This window comes from Meriones unguiculatus, chromosome 10, assembly GCF_030254825.1.
Source record: "Meriones unguiculatus strain TT.TT164.6M chromosome 10, Bangor_MerUng_6.1, whole genome shotgun sequence".
NCBI classification, from domain to species: domain Eukaryota; kingdom Metazoa; phylum Chordata; class Mammalia; order Rodentia; family Muridae; genus Meriones; species Meriones unguiculatus.
Genome location: NC_083358.1, coordinates 101,309,623 through 101,332,361, shown reverse-complemented (window position 1 = coordinate 101,332,361; position 22,739 = coordinate 101,309,623). Strand labels below are relative to the sequence as shown.

General features: G+C 38.8%; 1 protein-coding gene across 2 annotated transcripts in view; it reads right to left on the bottom strand.

The window, feature by feature from the left end:
• Positions 1-22,739, bottom strand: part of Magi3 (membrane associated guanylate kinase, WW and PDZ domain containing 3) — a 200,777-nt gene that overhangs the window by 28,800 nt on the left and 149,238 nt on the right. For both annotated transcript variants that reach the window (XM_060392945.1, XM_060392944.1), the window contains exons 7-14: positions 20,982-21,039; positions 17,049-17,143; positions 14,985-15,173; positions 11,837-12,442; positions 10,067-10,098; positions 7,755-7,911; positions 4,721-4,812; positions 2,338-2,530 (exon numbers count right to left, since the gene is read on the bottom strand). In XM_060392945.1, coding sequence (XP_060248928.1) covers positions 2,338-2,530; positions 4,721-4,812; positions 7,755-7,911; positions 10,067-10,098; positions 11,837-12,442; positions 14,985-15,173; positions 17,049-17,143; positions 20,982-21,039 — 1,422 coding nt within the window. The remainder of the gene's footprint in view (positions 1-2,337; positions 2,531-4,720; positions 4,813-7,754; positions 7,912-10,066; positions 10,099-11,836; positions 12,443-14,984; positions 15,174-17,048; positions 17,144-20,981; positions 21,040-22,739) is intronic.

Here is a 22,739-nt window from a genome sequence, read left to right as displayed (position 1 = left end):
GGTGTCTTGTAATTAAAGTTTCCTGATTGATAGGATCAGCTGAGTTCAGTGCAATACCCAGTAAGTAACAAGCTATCTGTGGGAATGGCAGGCTCTCCTGGGTGTGAAGTCACATGGACTCTCCCAGCGAGGGCAGTCAGCCCCCGCCCTTTTGCTGCTATGCTATGACATACAAGAATTAGAGAATGAAATGGGAGCTTTAATTGATTTGGAAAAAAAAAAAAAGAAGAAAGGCTTGTTTGTGTGATAATTTGGTCAAATATCACTAAGATCCCAGTGTACTAAATTTGTTTAAGACATATTTATAAAGTCCCATTAGCTATAAATTTGTTTGTTGTAAATTTAGAATATAGCTGCTGGGAAAACAGCTCAGTAAGTAAAGTGCCTGGGCCGTACTGGGGAGGCGGAAGCAGGCAGATCCCTGGAGCTTGCTAGCTTAGTCTATAAAGAAAGTTCCAGGCCAGTGAAACACTCTGAAAAAAAGAAAAAGAAAAAAAAAAAAAAAAAAAAAAAGACGATGCCCCACGGTTGTCTCTCTGTATACATGCCTCCCTACAGACATGAGCAGACAGGCACAGTTTTAAAAGAATATGGTTTAGAATCTCAACATAATATACCAACATCCAGTCACTACTGAAAAAACCGAGGTGTGTGTGGGGGGGGTCTTTTCCTATTGGAATGAATTTGCTAAGTGTTTAATAATATCAAATTACTATAAAACTTCCTGGCACTTTTGCTGTGACACTTTTCAGGTTTTCACTCACTGCAGACACGTTCTGACCACAGCACAACCAAAGGGAAGCAAGATTGTGTGAAGATCTGCACGAATCTCCAGTGTGTTGATATTTACAAAGAGGCAGTCCTCTTGTCCTACTGCTCCAGTCTAGCTCAGGGACAGACCACAAGCTTAAGGTACTCAGCACTAGGCTCAACCCCAACACCAAACGGGTGCAAGCGATACTAGCATTCAAGCTAGGCAACACTGATGACTTGTCAGGCACATTCTCTCCTAGGGCTGGGGCCGTAGGTTACAGTCAATGGGAATCCATTTCTTCATACGACAATTTCTTGTGCTACTAAACTGTCTTTTTCTTTTTTCTTTTCCTTTCTTTTTTTTTTTGGCAAAAATTCACTTATAAAAACCTATTCTGGTGGCTGGAGAGATGGCTCAGAGGTTAAGAGCGCTATCTGATCTTCCAGAGGTCCTGAGTTCAATTCCCAGCAAATGCATAGTGGTGCACAATCATTAATAATGAGATCTGAATGAGCAGGCTCTATGGCAGATAGAGCACTCACCTACATAAAATAAATAAATCTTTAAAAAAAAAACCTATTCTGCTTGACATGGTAGCAAAAGCGGGCAGGTCTCTGTAGGCTAGCTTGGTCTACCCTCTTTCAGGCTAGCCAGGGTTACCCCCGTTTAAAAAAAATCCTATTCAGTACTCACAAAAGTACTGAAAAGAAACTCCAAGATCTGTTCATTCTATTGTCATGGTCTACACTGCAGGCTCTTCAATTAAAAGTTTTAATCATAGACCCATTACTCACTGTGACCCCTGCTGTGAAGACTGTACATGACAACAATCACACCACAGAGTCTCGGGGGCCCAAATGAAACAACTCACCCATCTGATACATAAGAAGCATCTGTAACGTTAGGTCGCATTACACCAAAACTTGCTTTTTCAGTGCACATGAACGTGTCTCTGCAGGCTCAAATGGGGGCTGGAGGCTGACCCTGCATGCCAGGTCTTTCTCACTAGCCTGGAGCTTACCAATCAGGCTAGACTGGCTCCCAGCAAGCCTCGGGGAGCTTCCTTCTCTGCTCCCCAGCAACAGGATCACAAATCCTGGAGCCATGCTTGGCTTTTTATGGGGCTCTGGGGGTAGAACAGAGACTGGTCCTCACACTTGGAAGGTAAGGACTCTACCGCTGAGCTCTCTTCCCTGGCCCTAGACCAACTTTCTAAAGTGAAGTGTTCCACTCTCTGTGAGATTTGGGCATTTCACCTTTTGATATATTCAGGTAGGGGTTATCTTGGTATTTTGAAATAACAATATTTATTTACTAAAAAACCCACTTAAGCCAATATGCCCATTTACAGTAACATACTGGTAAAATCAACGAATACGATAATATAACTTAATGTAGTGGCCCAAAATTTATTTCCACTTTGGAAGAATATTTCTGGATCCTTTACACTAAAAAGCTTTCTGTGATGGGCCCTGAATTACCCCCAAAGGGTCAGCATATACACTGCTGAATATTGCAGAACAAGCTATGAAACCAGAGAAAGTGGATCCCCAACTTCTCAGCGATGGGAGAACTTTACACACCTCCGCAGAAGATCTTCCTCCTGACGGTTAGTAACACATGGCCATTGCGAGCAGCGGTGGTCATCAAGTCCAACACTTGCTTGTGCGATTTTCCTTTAACAGGAATCCCATCAATGCACATCAATTCGTCGGCAGCACGGAGCCGACCATCCTTTTCAGCTGCTCCCAGGGGAATGATGGCCCCAATATATATCTGTAAGATAGCAGAGCACAGGTTGTCTGTACAGTTCACTAAGATCAGCTGAACAGTTAAAGACCTTGTCTATGAAAAGCCGTACTTCAGAGAGGTGGTGTTTCAGAAAGTACATATTCTGCAAAGTGGTACTTCAAATACCCACACTGTGTCATGTAATTCTAGATCCTCAGGATTGAGCCCAAGGAAGAAAATACAAAGTTGCTTAAGAACTTAAACAGTACCTCCAAGTTCTCCACCACTATAATGTAACAAACAGACAGGCATGCTAAAAATTAAAAAACGCCAAAGAGAAAGATTCTCTGCACATTGTTCACAGTGAGCAGGGTCATTCTTCTGATTCTCCCACTTATACCATGGCCAATGACACAATTTCTGAGCATATAACCAAGAAATAGTTCTTGTTCCTAAAATGTCAGAGGTGCAAGGGGCCGAGGACTGTCTGCTTCCTGTGGAAAGAGCTAGTTCATTCTGCCCTCCAGAAATTAGAACCCTATAATTGTATGCTAGCTTTAGAACTACTAAAACCTGACATTTAGAAGAGAAAGGTTATTCTCAAATTGTTGAAGATAAATTCTAAGTGAACACTGTGACTCTCAACAAAATAGAAGGCAATAAAAAACACATATGCTAGCAAACCAGACTATATGACATTTGCTCACATTTGCACAGCCATGGGCTTTAAATTCTACATCTCTAATGATCACTGTCATTATAAGCTATATTATTAACTATAACATATGCTATAGATTTGATGCTGTACTCAGAAACAGAAGCCTTTTGTACTTAAAGGACTTCATTTCTAAGAATAACAATGCAGGACTTTCATATTATATGTAACACATGTAAACGTGTTCTCAAGCTCTAGATTGTAATACCTCTCTATCATGCAACACTAAGGCAAAATGTAAAATCAAAACCCACTGGCTTTACTTTCTAAATTAACCCACATAAATACAATTCTTGATTTTAAGTGCTTCAAAAATATACCTCTGTGTCTTCTGGAAATTTAATTATTTTGTATTTCATTAATGTCAGAGCTAACAACAAAACAATAGGCGATGTGTTGAGCCTGGTGCCAACTTTCTATGGAATACTCTGAAGACTAGCTATTGAGGTAAAGTAGACACTGGAGCACAGGTTCTGAGGGGAGAAAAATGCTTTAGACTCTGTGTAATAAAGGCAGAGGGAAATAATAAGTCTAAGTTAGCTTTTTCTCTGATTCTAGGAATCAAACTCTGATACTAAGAATCATTCCTGCTAGTCACATACAGATCTACCACTGAATTCCAAATAAGCTTTGTTTATTTACAAAGAACAGAAGTAAATTAATTGATGTTAAGTTTAGAACTAAATATTTAGATTTTAATGTATGGGTTTTTTGTGTTGTTTTTTGAGACAGGGTTTCTCTGCATAGCCTGGCTGCCCTGGAACTTGTTCCATAGACCAGGCTGGCCTTGATCTCAGAGATCTGTTAATGTCTGGTTTTAAGCTTAAGCCACACTGTGTCAACCTGAGGAACAATGACATAGAAATGCTGTATTCATATTAATAAAATTATTTATTAGATAAGGAGAAACCCTAGCAAACTTAAGGGAAAAAGGGAACTAAAACAAAAAGTCCAACTGCAGAGGTCTAATGAGCAAAGCTCCTAGCAGACTTTGTTTCTGAAAGCTTAGTCCTCAGCGATGTCACTCTTGAGGAAAGTTATGGAACCTTTGGAGCTTTGCAAGAGGAAGTGCATCACTGGGAGCAGGTTTTGAGGATTTATAATCATGCCTCTCTTCCAGTTCACTCTCTGCTTCCTGCACGTAGATGAAAATGTGGCTCTCCCTTGGGAACCATAGGCCAAATAAATTCTTCCTTCTCAGTTGCCTTAATCATGGTACTTTACCACAGGTGCAAAAAGTAACTAATACAACCTGTGGTCCACCAAATCTCTATTTCAGAAGGTTAACTAGCAGTGAGCTAGCTGTGATACTCACACCTTTAATCCCAGAAAGGGAGGCAGTGGAAGTCCGATCATTGTACTCTAAGGCCAACCTGGTCTACATGAGGAGTTCCAGGACAGAGGGGCTACATAGAGTGACACTGTCTCAAAAAACCCAAACTCCAAACCAAAACAACGAAAACAAAAACACCCAAACAAACAAAAACCCAGGAGATCAATACCCTACAGTGTGCACTTACAGACTGGTCAGGTCCATCTCCTCCCAGCACCCTGAAGCCAAACCCTGATTCTTGTTTCCGAAGAAAAACATCCAGATCTTTGGTGTTCGGTGCTATGGAAAATAAGAATATGTAAATATAGTTTAATTTAAATGGATTAAAATAAAATTAAGCTTAATAAATTAATAAATTAAGCTTAATAAATTAATAAATTAAGTTTAATAGAACAATATTATAGAGCATTCAAAACACTATAATCTCAGAACATTTGATATGTGAAAATTTATGTGAGAGCTTAAGGAAATTCAGGTATAAATTCCTGTTTCAAAAGCTAAACAAACGTGTGTGAAACAATCATGATTAGGTACTTACTCCACTCCCATTCTTGCAGTATGACACTGCCACTAACTTCTAATGTTGTCCAGTCAATATTACATTAAGTTCAGAATTAATCAACTGATAGTGCAAATGATTTAAACAAACATTTAAACAAGTATTTTAAATCCTAGGGAAAAAAAAGAGCTTATAAAATTCCTTATTTCTATTCTTAAACGAGTATCTTTGTCTAAGAAAAATATCTTCCCTGAGCTATTTACCCAACCTAAGTGTGTAAAACGTTCGTACTTTTAAAGACAAAGAGGAACAGGTGTGTGCCTCTCAATGATGCCATTTTCTAAGTTACTAGTTACTAGGGGCCTGAGTAACTCACTGATGAGCTAAGAGTTAAACTCAGCTGGACTTCCCCAGATGCCAGGCTAACCCCCACAATCTTGTCCCTAAGGAGCTGGTTGCATTGATGAGATTATTAAATCAGAAAAATCAAGTTTATGTCCAAGATTCAACCTCTGGGAAAATATTAGTTTTACTCATAGGTAAGACACATTTACTAAAGATAAAAAAAGAGAAACTGCCAGGAAACTACATAAAAAGCAAGTGAAATAGGGTAACTTCCTGGCGATCCTTCGGAAGCACTCTCTTGAGGACTGCTTCTTGCCATACTCCTGGAACTTTAGGGGCAGAGGTGGGTGGCAAAGTGGAGCAGGTGCTCAGCATGAGAGGAGCAAGGTCACAGGTCTAATTCAGCAGCAACAACACAACACCCCAAACCCCACCAAATCAAACAATGGGATTAGATGAGCTGGGCTGAGGGGGTCACTTGCTGTTAAAGCATGGAGAAGTAGTGGAGGGAGGGAACCATCTCCACAGAGTTGTCCTTTGACCTCCACAGCCACAGGTACCACATGTATATGAGGACACACACACATATACACACAGTGATATGAAACTGAATTTAAAAAAGAAGGAAAAGTCATGAATCAAACTCGCTTGTTTTATAGAGTGCCCAATGACACTGCAGAGTTTATACCAACATTAAGAATTATTAGACTATGACTGGACATCCTGCAGAAAGGACTCCTACACAGTTACATTAACTGAAGTTATTGCTTTGCTGTGCTCATAGCTGGCCTGGCTCTCACCTTTCTGACTATGGCAGGCAGGTGTGAAGATAAAGAGGTGCAACTAGTTACATATACAGGAGGTCAGTTGCACTTACTATTCCTTTTTCAATGCAGATAGTTTAGTTCTTAAAAGCAAGTAAAATTTCAAAAATCAAATCTCAATAAACCTGAAATTTGACTTCAGACAGAGTATGTCATCAGTAACTAAATCAGTGTAAAAGCAGACTTCTTAATTATATGCTTTCTCTTCTCCTCTCAGTTAGCTCCTGTAAGAAGTTCGCTGGTGGCCTCTTCTTCTAACTGAACACCACACTGATCATCCTCCATCCTTTAGCCAGAAAAATCTAACCCACAAACCCAGCAGTTTTCCCAAAGGCTGAACATACTCTGTGGTTCTCTTTTATACAGCAGTCTCAGCTTCCTCATGTGCTGTGCAAAATCTGTGCCTCTCTCTTCCTCTGGCTTCCCTCCCAGTCACAGCCACACTGCCCTTCCTGGGGAGCACAGGCCAAGGAAGCCAATGCACACATGCTCCTCCCTCTGCCTTGTTTGCTTCCTCTCTGAAGCATTCCCTGATACTTCCTACTATTCATGCTAATAAACTGCCCATTTCCTGTTCTGCTTCCCAACTTATCCAGCTTATCTTTCTACCACTGTCCCCACTAGGATATAAGTACTTATTTTGATCCCCCAACCTCTGGGTTTTGAGCCCCGCACACTTACATTGTGCCACTCTGCCTACACTATAAGCATTTATTGGATTAGGTATTTGTCTTCTTTTGGATTTAACAAAATTTCTAGGTACAGGTAGCATTTTTTCTCTGCATTGCTATTTACCTAATATGGTAGCTGGTGGACAGCTTATACTTAATTCATGGTTTTGAAAAAAAAGGAATGAATATTGAACATACACAGAAAAGGCTCAGAATCACATTAAAATGAGAATGAAGGAATAATTTCTCAATATGCTTGTAAAGGATGGAAGCGGTCCATTTTTTATTTTTTAAATTTTTTATTAGTTACAATTTATTCACTTTATATCCCAATTGTAGTCCCCTCCCTCGTCCCCTCCCAATCCAACCCTCCTTCCCTCTTCTCTTCCCATATCCCTTCTCCAGTCTACAAATGGGGAGGTCCTCCTCCCCTGCCATCTGACCCTAGTCTATCAAGTCTCATCAGGTCTGGCTGCATTGTCCTCCTCTGTGGACCTATAAGGTGATCAAAGAGCCAGCCCCTGAGTTCATGTCAGAGACAGTCCCTGTTCCCCTTACTAGGGAACCCACTGGAGACTGAGCTGCCATGGGATATATCTGTGCAGGGGTTCTAGGTTATCTCCATGCATGGTCCTTGGTTGGAGTACCAGTCTCAGAAAAGAACCCTGTGCCCAGATTTTTTGGTTCTGTTGCTCTCCTTGTGGAGCTCCTGTCCTCTCCAGGTCTTTCTATCTCCCCCTTCTTTCATAAGATTCCCTGCACTCTGCCCAAAGTTTGTCTATGAGTCTCAGCATCTGCTTTGATATCCTGCTGGATAGAGCCTTTCAGAGGCCCAAATTGATCTTGTTACATGTTCCCCTGAAATATTCCACAATTACTTACGTTTATCTTCATATAAAGTCTTAGATTTCAGGTAGACCTCAGAAGGATCCAGTTTCGGGGACCCTGACCTGATAATGCTGGGCGGAAAAGGCATAGGCTGGGGAATAGGCTCATTTATGGTCTCCAAACTTCCTGAATTTTCCTTTGCATCTGTTTTCTAAAATGGAAATAAAAGGACCTTACTTAGTATTTTAAAGGTAAGACGACTGGCTATTTGCTAAAATCGTGGTGTGGACTGGAAGTGTTAACTAAGACAGTTGTATAGGTGGCAGACATTACAGAAAGCCGGTCATACGTCCTCGAGTTCACCCCACATCCACGTCTATTTGATTAACACACATTCAACTCACGTCATTTTAAAAATTCATGATTCAACTGAGGGACTCTGGTTTTACAATTAAGCACCTTTACCACCAAGACACAAACTGACTTGGAGATGAAGATAATTAAATACAAGGTGGCAACATTTCTAAAGAAAGCAAGGGCAAAGTCCCACCTCCCATGCACTAAATCTAATTTTCTAGTGAAGATGTTTAAGATAACACTCGTTCTAAGAAACTGGGTTTCAGAGTGTTTCAGAGGTATGGCAAAAGCTCTGTTGGGCAATGCAAATCTATCTGGGAGAGCACCCATGCTGGGCAGTTAGTCAGAAAAGGGAAAACAAAATACAAAAATAACTTTACCAAAGTAGTCGGCAAAATTATTTGTTTTATTTATCATCATCATCATCAGCAGCAGCAGCAGCAGCAGCAGCAGCAGGGCCATGTCAGTGTTACCATATGATGTATGCATGCTGTGTGAGCGTGGGTGTGCCAACAGAGGTCAATGGACAACTTTGAGGGGTCAGTTCCCTCCTTCTCTTATAGGTTCTTGGATCTAAACCAGGTCGTCAGGCTGGCAGAGCAAGAACTGAGCCACCTTGCTGGCTTCAAACTGATTTCTTTAATAACAAATTTAAATACAAATTCAACAAATAGGCTAAAAATGAGAGTTTGCGATCAGCTCTGCTATCCTGAATTTTCGTTGAGAGGAAGATCCACAGGCATATACTAACTAACAGTGACTAGGTTGCAGGCAGCAGCTTGTAAGGCAGTACTGAAAGGTGAGTAATTTCTAAAGGTCCTGCCACAAAAGACCCCTCCCTGACCTGGCCCCAGCGGGATTGCAGGAAGGTGACAGGGCCACCTCCCTTCCCCCACAAGCTCTAGGATTCTGTCAGCATAGCTACAGGTCACCAGAGCCTTCCATCATCGCTATTAGTGTTAGCACAGCTGTGAGGGAACTTACTGTGAAATACAGAACTAAAATGATTAAAAAACAGTACAATCTTAACTGACTGGACAAAACAAACAAACAAAAAAGACCAATACTTTTATTCACACTGGACTTAATGGTACAGAAAGCCCCCCAAAAAGTAGACTTTAAATGAGCCCACCCCCTACTCCCCATCCCACCTCCAACCCAATATGCCCTGATCTATTCAATAGCAACTTGGTAGACTTGGTGTGTTGGAAGAAATTAACTTATTTAATATTTATGTGGTCTTTCCTTTAAAAAAAAACCTATGACTTTTCAGAGACCAGCTTTCTATTCTACAAAGGCCAAACCATTAACTAACCTGAGGTTTTAAATAATATCCACAAATGTCTTTATATCCACAAATATTATGCCTGGCATAGTTTTTTCCACAATAAGCTTGGTACAACCATTTTAAGATCTACTTTCTCTAAATGGATCTTTAAATAGGCTTTTAAGTTATTCAGAGAAATAACAAAGAAGATAACATTTCAGATCCAATAGTCTTATCACTTGATATAAGAAGATTTAGTTCAGGAGGCAATAATTATTTTGGAAAGTTTTACTTAGTCGTAAATGCAAGATCATCTAAATCCAGGTATTTATAATCTCCATAAAATTATGATCAGCTACTGTATCTTCTCCTTGGGTACCAGAAAGAAAATGTACTAATACTTGCCATCTGTCCTAATATTTAGCTACTTCTTACCTGGTTCCTCTGCAGCAAACTATAAGGATGTTTATATAGATTCTCCAACTGCCCACTTCACAACTTTGAGAGTGGGTCACTGGAAAACTGGGCCTCTAGTGTTCTTCCAGCAGCAAGTCTTAACCAGTTAAGCCTTCACAGGGAGTTTTCTACCAACTCCTTAGGGTTTCTGATCTAAGTCTAGGGCAATATGCCTCTCTCTAATGTCTCACAGCCATTTCCATAGCAAGGGGCTACTCTCCAGAGGGAAATAATGCACCTCTTTCAGGGTGTGGGGAAAGCACTGGAGGACCACTATAGTACTCACCATTTTGGCAGTTTTAGTTGGTGAACGAGGACCTAAAATTTAAAAAAATATATAAATAAATAAGATATATAAATAAATAAAAACAGAGGACATGTTCCTAGACCAAACATTAACAATGTCTTTGATAAAAGTTCAGTTTCAGTAAGCTAATATAATAAACTGTCTAGTATCAACTAAGTGTCAGACATTAGACATCTATTATCTTCAACTTCACAACATTCTTGAAGTAAATGCTGGAGCCGTTCAATAGTTAAGGTTCCTTAAATCACAGAAACAGTAAGCAGAGAGTCAGAAAACTGACATCAACACATCTAATATCAAACCATGGTCTCTGTATTATATTTGTTAGAAAACTCTCAGGCACTCACACAGTTTACTCAAGGGCTGAAGTTTTTTTAAAATATTTTTTATTTTAATTTTTATTAATTACACTTTATTCACTTTGTATCCCCCTGTAGCCACCTCCCTCCTCCCCTCCCAATCCCACCCTCCCTCCCCCTTCTCCACGCATGTCCCTCCCCAAGTCCATTGATACGGGAGGTCTTCAGGGATCAGATATTTCTTTTAAAGATCTATCTATCTATCTATCTATCTATCTATCTATCTATCTATCTATCGTGAGTGTGTATACACTAAGCTAGCTTGCCATCTGTTCTAATATTTAGCTACTTCTTACTTGGCGCCTATGAAACAAACTAAAAGGATGTTTACACAAGTCTTCCAGTTGTCTAATGCATGGAAGACAGGGCTGTTAGTAATGTTCACACATGGAGGCCAGAAGAAGGCACTGGATGTTTTCTACCACAGTCCACCTAGTCCTCTGAGGCAGAGGCAGAGCCCTAGGCCATCTGGAAGTCAACAGGCCTCAGTGACCCTTTCCTCTGCCTTCCGAGCTAGGGTTATAGGCATCCATGGGCTTCCTGGGCTGTTATATGGATGTTGGTATCTGAACTCTACTGAACTAACCTGTCAACCCCATCACAAAGATTTGTTTTTAAGCCTGACTCTGAGCATACTGTACTATATCACCTGGAAAAGACTGAAGAACAAATGAGCAAACAAATATGGCGGGGGTAGGGGGAGAAATGAGAATAATGAAAATCTCTCCTAAGAAGTAAGATAATGTTGTCCCCCAGATATAAAAACTAAGTATGGACTTAAGAAAGCCTACTGAAATGCAACTTTGTAGTTAGTTCTTAGAATTAGATTTATAATGTCCAGGAATAGTTCATGTTAGTTGATGTTGAAAACTGAAATGTTTTCACATAAGCACTGTGAAGTTAATTAATATTTACAAGAAGATTGTAGAGCTTAAGATCCAGGATAGGTTAACACCTCCCTGATGCTTTACTCATACACAGAAATGTTAGCATTTCAAATCTCTCACGTAGTGCAGAGTTCCCGATGAAGCACCACTGGCTAAAATGTCAATTTCTGTTATTGTTATCAACGGAGAAAATGAAATTAAGAGGATGTATTTTAGTTGATGTAGCATAGTACCATGACTCTCTCTAATCTTTAAAATTATAAATCAGATTTTGAAAAGATTATCATGATACAGAAATTATATTCATAACGGACATGAATGAAACAACTAATACTCAACACAGAGCTAAAAGAGATACTGTTGCCAAAGCATGGAGACAGAGGCACAAGAAAAATGCACACTAACTGCCCGGGAGATATGCTAGTAAAAGACACCTGCCCTGTGAGGGGCAGCGATGAGGTATGAACACTCAGGAGGAGAGCCGCCCCTGTGCTGTTACTCACCTCCTCTTAAGATAAGCAAGGGGACATCCGCACCTACTGGGAACTGCTTTAGAACTTCTACGACTTGGAGATGTGTTAAATTCTGCACATTCTGATGGTAAATTTCTTTGATGATATCTCCTTTTTGAAGTCCTTGACACCACTGGCTATCCAATATCATTTTCACCTTCTGTCCAGTTGGGCTATCAGCAATTGCAAACCCAAAGCCTTTGGGGCCCTTAATCAGAGGGATAGTCACTAGTTCGGGCTGGGAGCTGCCCGATGATGCCAGGGATGCTCTCTGTTCACTTAAATCTGATGGACCATTGAGACGGTCACTGGCCAAGATTTGTCCTGATTTTCCATTCTGATCCAAAGCCATTGCTCCTGGTTTAAAATCCTGAGTATTCATGCATGTTTCTCCCTTTGTTAATGATTGTCCATTGATGACAGGGGTAGCAGCAACAATGTCCACAACAGGATCTTCACTGTCATCGGGAAGTGGATAACCACGGCATAAAGTAAGGTTGACATACTGGTTGATTGGTACCAACTGAAACATCTGGACAACATCTGCATGGGTGTGACCAAGGACACAGTTGCCATTGATGTCTACAATAACATCACCTGATAAAATATAATCATGTTAAAATATTAAAACCAAACAAGCTTATCTTTTTGTTAGGGGAAAGAAAAACAAACAAAATTTGAATTCTGAAATTCTCTAAGTGTTCATAGTATTAAAGAGAGATTTCCAATATATGTATTTGCTATGTTATGACTTTGCTCTGGAAAGCATATACAAATTTCTGCATCTTGTAGGATTTATCTTTAATATTTTCATTTCTTTTCTATGTGCCTATGTCAACGTATATGTCACATGTGTACAGGTGCCAACAGAGGGCAGGAGAGGGTGTTGGGCTCCCTAGAGCTGGGGTTACAGGGAGCCGTTAACATCAGAGCACTATAACCACAAACTCAAGTCTAGCATTTAAAAACCCTCCAAGTGGCTATTGAAACCTCAGCACAGGGTGGGTATTTAGCAGATACAAGAAAAAACAATTCCACTGGCTACTTGTACAAACAACTTATTCTTAAATGTCTCTTAATCCATTCTAATAAAAAGAAGAGTAAGATTAGAAGGACATTAGCTCACTGCCTATTTCACTTTAGGATCTTTTCTGTAGAGATTTTGTATTTATTATGAGTTTGATTTCAATTAGAAAAAGCAGCAGCAAAAACAAAATCAAGACAAGCAATGACCACATTTTTAAGATGCTGAAAGGTAAGATTAATTCTTCTATGATTTAATTTTGTCTTCATCTCTTATTATGCTCATTTTGTAGAATCATTCTACAGAATTTCAATAGTTGGCAATTTTTTAAATATCACCTTGACTTTTGAAATTAGTTATCCAAAAACAAAATAAAATAAAATTCAATTATCTCATCGATTTGCTTTCATATCATATAATTATTTAAAAGGTTACTGACAATAAAGCTGCTTTAATTTGTTCTTATTGTACCGAGACTCAAAAAATCAGGTCACCTGGTATTGAAATTGTTATATAGGCTGGAGAGATGATTTAGCCTGTAAGAGCACTGGCTGCTCTTCCAAAGAGCCCAGGTCCGATCCCAAGCACCCACATGGCAGCACACCATTCTCAGAGGATCTGATACCTTCTGGCTTCCACTGGCATCAGACACTCACATCATGCCCGGGAATACATGCAGGCAAAACACCCACACACATGAAAAACCTTTTTTTTTAAATGTTACTTTGTAGAAATTTGTTTCTAATCTAAGAGGAACAGAAATTGGATTAATTAGAAATAAAGCTTTAAGTTTTATCCTCAAGTGAGAGTTCCTAAAAGTTCCTAAAATCTTTACAGAAGTATTGAATTTTATGCAGATTAGCTAACAGTTTTAGGTGAATGAGAAACCATATTATGAAATTTTGGATTCTATCTATTTATGCTATATGATGTACTTCATGAACAGGTTGAAAGGCTAAAATTGAAAACCAAAAAGGAAGCATTTTCTATTAAGATTAAGATCTTTAGAGTTTATTAAATTTAAAAATAGAAGTTAAGTTAAATATAACTTTCAATTATTTTAGGTTTCTTTTTTAAAGTTTCTATTAATTCACTGGAGAGTACATGGAAAATTCTATAACTTAATTAAAAGTAGTATGATATTTGTCATGAAAAGTACAGTAACAACTGATCCAAATATAGGTCCATATTACAACAGTCTGTGAAATAACAGATGATTTGGGAAGTCCAGCGAACTCTGCAATAAGGAACCTCAGTGGAGCACTGAACTCTTTGGAAAACAATGTGTAATCCATCCAGTCTCTAGTAATTTGTCTCGAACCTCTTCCAGAGTCTCCAGAAACAATGTCAGCCATATTAAAACATATAAAAACCACTGAGAAAACTAAATACAAGACAACTTAAGTATTTCTAGTTATATAAAAATAGTGATGTTTGTGTTATCACTAAAAACATTTCAATGAACTATTTTCCAAAAGAAATTATAAAGAGATGTTAGAGAGCTACAAAAGGACCTTATAGGAGCTGGAGAGATGGCTCAGTGGTCAAGAACACTGGCTACTCTACCACAGGACCCAGGTTCAATTCCCAGCATGACAGCTTACAGCCATCTTTAATTCCACTTTCAGGAATCTAATGCCCTGTTTCCAGCTTTTTTGAGCACCAGGCACCTACATGGATCACACACATACACACAGGCAAAACATTCATATACATATATATGAAGAAAATTTTTAAAGTCTCTATATGAAACAATCAAATGATCTTCTGAGATGACTGTTAAGTATTAAGTTTCTTACAGCCACAGTCTGTAGATAGATGACTATCAAATATTAATTTTCTTATAGCCAAAGTATTATCTAACAATTATATAAAACCAAACATTAATTTAATAAAAAACATGTTTTATCTAACATTTCTTCTTATTATAAAAACAGCCAGCCACCTTCAAACTAGCAATGTATTTAATCTAGGGATAAACTATTACAATACAGGAATCCCAAGATTCAATTACATAGTTTATTCTCTCTCCTTTTGTCCCTGCCCCCAACATCTCTTTTCGGTAATTTTTGTTAGTATATCTACTCTTGCAGTAATTTTGGAAACCTTTCTTACCTGGTGCAATTTTCCCATCCTGAGCTGCAGGGCCATCTTTGAGCACATTTTTCACTTGTAGGAATTCGTCAGGCCTATCTCCACCAATAATGGTAAAACCAAATCCCATTGTGCTTTTTTTCAGTGATGCTCGCACAAGGACACCTTTAAGTTGGGACGGGTCCCGAGTGAAGTGTGATCTTTCCACATCTGTATCAAAACAAGAATCAGACTTAAAAACAAAAATAATTATACTGAATAAACTATATGCAGTCAATTTTCAATGTTTGTATATGTTAAGTAAAAATAACAATAAAAAGCCCTAAAGAAAGTTTCTGAAGGCATAGAATAGTTAGGCTCTAATAAATTAAATACCTGAGGTGGAAAGGGAAGTAATTATGAATAATACCTTTGTAGGGTTCCTTGGCGACCTTCAGAAAGGTAAAGCCCCTCTCTGCTTGTTGGCCTCCTCTGTGCTTTCCCTCACCCATACCTTACTACAGAAGCCTCCCTCTAGTCAGCTTTTTTTTTGCAGTTTGAGTTATTTACAGTCAGATGAATTCTGAAAATATTAAACGGAAATAAACTATAAATTTTAAATTGTGTCCTGTTCTGAGAAGTGTGGACTTTTGTGCTACCTCAGTCCATTTCATCTGGTATACAAATCATCCTTCCATTCAGGTAATTAATTATGCTGTATATACTAACACGTGGTAGCTGATTATTACCCATTTGATTTTTAGATCAGTTCTTGTGGTACCACAGCACCCATATCCAAGTAATCCTTGTTTTACTTAAAAATAGTCCCAGGGCACAAGGGTAGGGTAATGCTAGTGATTCGGACCTATCGAAGAGTAACTGGAGTTTCCGTTAAGTGGAATGGTTAGGGGTTAGAGAGGTGGCTCCGTGGTTAAGAGCACTTGGTGCGCATGCAAAGGACCTGGGTTTGGTTCAGTTCCCAGCACTCACATGGTGGCACACAACATCTGTAACTTCAGTTCTAGAGAGCCCAACACCCGCTTCTGACCGCTGTGGGCACTGCACGTATGTGGCAGACAGACAGACATGCAGGGCAAACATCCGTACACATAAAATTTCTAAAATACATCTCTTTAAAAGGTTAAATTTATCAAAGGTATGTATACACAGGAAAAACAACTTATATAAGGGTTAACGCTATTTACAACTTCAGGGTCTACTGCAGTCTTGGAGTGTATTCTCACCAGATAAAAGGTGACTCAATTCCCATTGTAATGATGAAAGCTATCATTTATTGATCACCACGTAACAAACAGTACTATAAGCACTTTATATTTATTTACATACAGATGGGACATATGAGAAGTGCTCAAAAATATGTATTAAATTGAACATGTTTGCTAAGCTACATGCAAAGCTTAAGGAAGACACCTATGTTTTGCAGAGTACCTACAAGAAAAAAGCTATTTTTCTCACAGACAACAGAGTGGGTCATACTCTATTCTACAACATAAGCAGAGACGGTTGTCTGTATCAACACATAGAAGAAAGACAGGAGACAGAGGAGGGTGCCAGCAATGAGACAGGGAAGTACTTTGGCAGATTTACTTAGTATTGATTAGTATTGGTTAGTGGAGAACCTTGTAGATTAAATCTACATATCTCATTTAAGTAGTCAGTGTAGAAGCTATACTGAGCTACAGAGCTAATACTGAGCCTACTTCAAACATAAAGAAACAACCTAAGCCAGGCGCATGCATTTAATCCCAGCACTCAGGGAGGCCAAGTCCAGGTTAGCAAGGCTACACAGAAAAACCCTGTCTCAAAAAACCAAAACCAAAACCAAACAAAAACAAAAAAACTAATCTTAAAAAAAATCAACCTCAAATTCATGCAATTTCATATTTTTATTCAGTCATGACAAACATCTCAGTATTCTCACAATGTTCAAATGATTTTGCAAAAAAGATTATTTATATCTTTTACAGAGGTAAAACTCTCTCTGTTGACCTTCAAAGATTTAGCAATAAAAGGTTCAAATTCACTTTTATTAACTTACTATAAACATTTCACATTTTATTAGAATGACCAAATAGGAAGCTCTACCTGTTTTTGCAGAGTGAATTTCAGCCTGTCCTATCTGTTTTTTCCTTTTGGCTTCCTCCACTGGGTTTTCAAACTGAGTTTTCTGGTTGAGGTGACTGTAAAATATAGAGAAATATGCAGTTCAGATTTGGGTGAAAAAGTTCTATTACTTTTCCTAAATAAAACATCATGCTATTCCATTATAAGGCTAACGAGTATGTGTCTTTAGGAAATGGAGCATAGAAAGGCTGACAGAGATAGTGGAGGACCAGAGAATGACTAGAGGTCAAAGGTTCTGAAGCTTATGTTAGGGCTTTCCCATGGAACCCACCCCACTGCAGCAGAAATTCTTTTCCTGAGGCAATCAGAAGTACTGGTAATGGTCAGCTAATCTTTTTAAAGGCAATTAGCAGCAGAAGAATCTTTCAAGTTTCTCCAAAATAAATCAAGCTATTGAGCTACTCCTGAGATATCGAGGTGTAAAGCCTCTGGAACATTTCCCAGCACATTACTTCAATATCTTTCCACGGATTTGCCCATGTAAACTCAGCATCACTCAAGAAATTGACTTTCTTTTCTCATAGTTGCAGAACAACTCTGGTTTTACACTTCAGTTTCTTTACAATTACATAATAAATTAGTTAAATAAATGTAACACAATTTTAGTGGGCTTTCTGACTGGGTACATTCACAATTGACTCTTAGGAAGCTTAGACCTCTGGAGGAAAGCAGAGGGAGCCTGGGGACAGGTGAGTACCCAGTAGTCCTCCATAAACTACAGACTTCCATGTGTTCCATAGGGACTGTAGCACTGCCATGATCGTTATTTAAGACTGAAGTCATGGCAAAATAATAAAAACTAAAACTGATGTTTAAAACCATGATGAGGTGTAATTAAGAGGCCACGTGATCATATTCTATAATGCCATAGGGCAATGATATTTCACCAAATGATGTTTTCCACTAAAATCTGCTTTAACAAAAAATGAAATTACTGAATGCCAACAATTAAACATCAAACCATGAGAATTTCAGGATATGGTTATCTTTCTATAGATCGATTATTATACAATCTATATAAACAAGGAAACAAACAATGTTCCCTTTGCTACCTGCACTATTATTGGTGCAGGTAAGGAAAGGACAACTACATCAAATGAGCAACTATTATAGCAAGGGGTGTTAGTGTTCTTTTTAGTTTGTGCTTTTAAAAAAATTGCCTTTATTTTATTTGTCTGGTGTGTGCCACGTGTGTGCTGGTGCTCTCAAAGGCCAGAAAAGAGCACTGGATTGCATGGAGGAAGAGTTGGGTAGTTGTGAGGCACTGGGATCCTCTGGAAGAGCAGTACATGCTCTCAACTGATGAGCCATCTCTCCAGCCAGCCCCACCCACCCGCTCCCCACTAGTACATCTATAAAAAACCATAAAGACTAGCACTTAGAAAGACATGACCATCTTCAGGGAAGAGTCTGCCTGCCTCTTATGTCACCAGCCAGAATGACTGATCTTGTCACAGCGGGTTTACAACAGTAGTGACCTGAGCTTCGGTCCTTTGTGATGTGTGCAAGAAGAGAGAGGAGAGAGGCAAATGGATACTACTCTTTTCCTAAAAATTCTTAGATAAAAGAATAGAAATTTAGTGGAGGATTCAATTGCATTTATATTAGACAATATGGAAGAACCACCCTCGACACACATCAACGAAATGGCCTTTACTGTTATTTATAAGCACATATTAGGATGAATAGATTTATTTGTCTAGCCATGGAGTAAGCATACCCTCTAAACAAAGAATTTCATAAATATAAGAGAATATTAGAGATGGCCAGAAAAGTTCAGAAGGTGGCTAGATAAGATGGCTAAATACCTAATATAAACTTTGCAATGTCATCAGTATTACAGCTTTGTATTTAATACCTAGATTTTAAACATTCATCAGAACAAATTCATGAATAATGAAGAGTTCATGAATAATACTGAGATATGAAACCAGATACATTGTTTTGGTTGTTGACTAAGTGTATTATAATTCTTAATACAATACAAACAGGATGGCATTTCTCAATATAGAAATATTTCTTGGCCATTGAGATGGCTCAGTTGGTAAAGATACTTGCCACTGATCCCTGGGACTGACAATGAGGAAGAAGAGAATGGCCTCCTGCGAATTGTCATCTAACCTCTTCAGCATGCTATGGCATGCCCTCCGCCCCATTTTTAAAATTAAGTATGTCTATAGAAGGCCTGCCATTACATTTTAGAACAATTTTGTTTATAAAAAAAACCCATTTTAGAATCTCATCTTCTTAAAAAAAAAAAAAAAAAAAAAAAGAGACTGAAAAACTGAAAAACTGCCACTGCAGTTAGTGTTACTACTACGAGATCCCTGCCAAAAGCAATCATGGTGCCATCTGGTCTGACAAACTAAAAGAGCCGAAGAGTAGCCATCCAGGCAACAGCTCTTTATCTCCCCCAGTAGACTGCATGTTACTACAGTTGAAATTCAAAATCCAGTTAATCTGGGATGGAGGCCACATTCTGTGTACAGCTGACTCAATGCTAATGTGCGTCTTGAGTACAGGCTGTTCCTCTAAATCTAATGAATTACCCTCCTGTAAATGAGCTTGTTCCGAGAGCAATCCTATGAAGTCATGATGCTGCTCTCACTTGTACCTCAGGTGGTTTCACACACCTCCATGACAACGTGGAGTGGGGGTCACTTCAGGATGTACCCTAAAGCTGCCTCAGAGTTGTACCCTTGCTTAATGGGTACCAGGTCATTCATCTAGAGATACTATAACAGGCAAATGACTTTCACCTTTTGACCAAGTATTCAAATTCACTTGGAATAAGGAATTATGAGAATCATTGTCTCAGAGATGTTCAGCAGTATCCCTAGCAGATAACAGTTGATTGAAGCCCAATTTAAACAGGCTAAACTGCAATGGGAAGAAGAATCCCACACACCTCTTTCTGTCAGTCTCCAAATCTGCCTCTGACTTGAAAAACAAGTTGTTTCTTCCTTCAACTACCCTCAGGGGAAATAAAAATATCAAGAGCTGCTGTGTATTTTGCATATCACACTACAATCAGCAATGTATTAAATAATACAATAGAAATAAAATTAGTAAAGCTTTTTGAAGGAAGCATCAAGTTATATACCTGTAAATGACTCTGATTTCTTCCTTAGGATACACACTGGCTTTTAAGAAGTCACTTCAAGTATCTCTCTAACAAGAGATGCAGTAACAAAGACCATAATAGGAGTCAAAGATATTTACTTTAGGTATAATTACCATGGAAATGCCACTGGTTTATAACAACTGGTATATTGACAGTTAATGAGCCTACATTGTTAGGCTCATCTTGAAACCCTGGACTCATGTAATAACCTTCCTCACCCTCTGGAGTACTGGGAGTACAGGCATTTGCTGCCATTCTGGGTTCCCTCTTATGTTCTGTGTTGATAAACCCGAAGTCAACTTCTGTAGAGAGAATATCTTCCGTATTGTAAGGATGCATCACTTGTCAATTAAAAAACCTATGGTCTATAGGAAAGGGTAGAACAGAAGGTAGGACAGCCAGGCACAAAGGATTCTGGGATAGAGCTAGGCCCAAGAGATTTGCCTGGGAAGATGTGAGTACAGAAGCATGGTCCCTTAGCAGAGGTAACCAGCTGGGTTATTTTAAGTTATGAGCTAGTTAGAGAAGAGCCTAGGTATTTGTAAATATAGTTTAAGTCTAACAAGTCATTATTCTGGGAGTTTGGGGCCAGAAGAAAAAACCACAACAAATTTCTGGAAGGCTCAAAGTTGGTACAGAAAGCGCTCCATCCTCTAGTTAAGATAACCAGCAAATCAGGTCACAGAAACATAAAATGCCATATTTAGTATTCCCTCGGGAATAAAAACCCACAACATTTGGGAGACTATTAATTCAAAAAACAAACTTACTCAACATAGTATGTTCCATACTGAGGATCCTCTATTTTCTCCCAGCCATAAGGAAGCTCTGTAATTAAAGAAATAAATAAGTAATCAGTGAATGAATTTACCTTATTAAACTAATGTTTGAGAAGTAGAAACCTGAGGGTTAATTTTTCAGAAACAAACAGTTTAAGCATGAGTGGCTTCTTCACTAACCAAGTATATCTCAGCAGGTAGTTAGGATGCTAGACCAAAAGCTGACAATCACTGGGTATGGTTGTCCTTGCCTCTAACTCCAGCACTCAGGAGACAGAGGCAGAAACATTTCTATAAGTTTGAAGCCAGCCTAATCTAAATACAGAACACGGTAAAAATACAAGTGATTATTAAAAAAAAAAAAAAAAAAAAAAAAAAAAAAACCAAAAAAACCCACTGGTTATAGTTCTTTTATTTAAGATGGTTGACAAAGCTGATATGAAAAACAGCTCAATCCAAGCAGCACTTTATGAGGTTTTTACTTTTATACATCATCGTTTATTATGTTCTCACCTAATTCTCAAAGAAGAACCAGCCTCAGACTTTTGCCATTTCAAGTGCACAAGCCAGATCTGTTTAAAGGACGTACTTTTCCTTGTATTAACTTCAGCTCAGCATCTGAATGAATTAACTTAATTACCAGTGCCTTGTGTAACCTGTGTCTGTGTAATCTGCTGTGGTAACAAATAGCTTACACAGCACTAGCATATATTATTAGTTCCAAGAGATTAGTTAGTAAACTACGAGAAAAACTAAAGTCTCATTCAAATTTCTAATAGCTGAAAAAAAATAAAACCTGACCTTTTCAACATAAAATGTCTATGCCAAAAAAAAATTCTTTTCTTTTCCATTTTGCATTCCTTTGCATGACTGGCCTCTTGAGGAACCCTTTTAACTGGCATGTATGAATTAAAAAGGCAGGGGTGTTCCTGGTTAGAGGTTGTAGTGCTGCCAATTATATATAGGGACTGAGCAAGAAGAAACTTTGTTTTTCATTTTTTGGGACAGGGTCTCACTAAGGAACCAGGCTGGCCTTGAACTTCAGAGACCCACCTGCTTCTGCCTCCTGAGCGCTGGGATTATAGGCGTGTGACAACAAGCCTAGACAAGATGGAATTAAACAAAACAAATAACTAAAAGCCACAGTTGTACATTGTAATAGCCTGCCCCTTTATTTTCTTTTGAAGATTGTATTTTTATAGGTGCTGTGCCTGCACGTGTGCCTGGTGCCAGTGAAGCCAGAAGAGGGTGTCAGATCCCAGAAAGTTGGGTAATTACAGTTACAAGTCACCATATGGGTGCTGAGAATTGAATTTAGGTCTTCTGCAACAACAGCCAGTGCTGTTAAACCATTGCGCCGTTTCTATAGCTTTGAGTCTCTTTATTTTCAATTCTTTTTTTTTGAGTGCATATGCTATAAACAAAACACATTGCTTAGCTCTATGAAAAGATTATATGCCACTGATACCCAGTTGTGAGATGTTAACCTCAAAAACAAAAATTCTACTGTAAACTATTTTAACTGTAACCAAAAAAATTTATTCTGCTTTCAGAATAAAGAGAACAGGTTATCCTGCCTCTAGCCAGCTGCAGTACTCAGGAGAGTGGGCCCTGTACCTCACATGGGCTGCATAATAATAGAGCTGGCCCTGAATATGAGGATTGTGCGTGAGCCAACCCTGAGGGTGTGAGAGTGGGAGAGCTGGCCCTGACTAATGTTTCTTGTGAGGTGGGAGAGACACCTCCTCA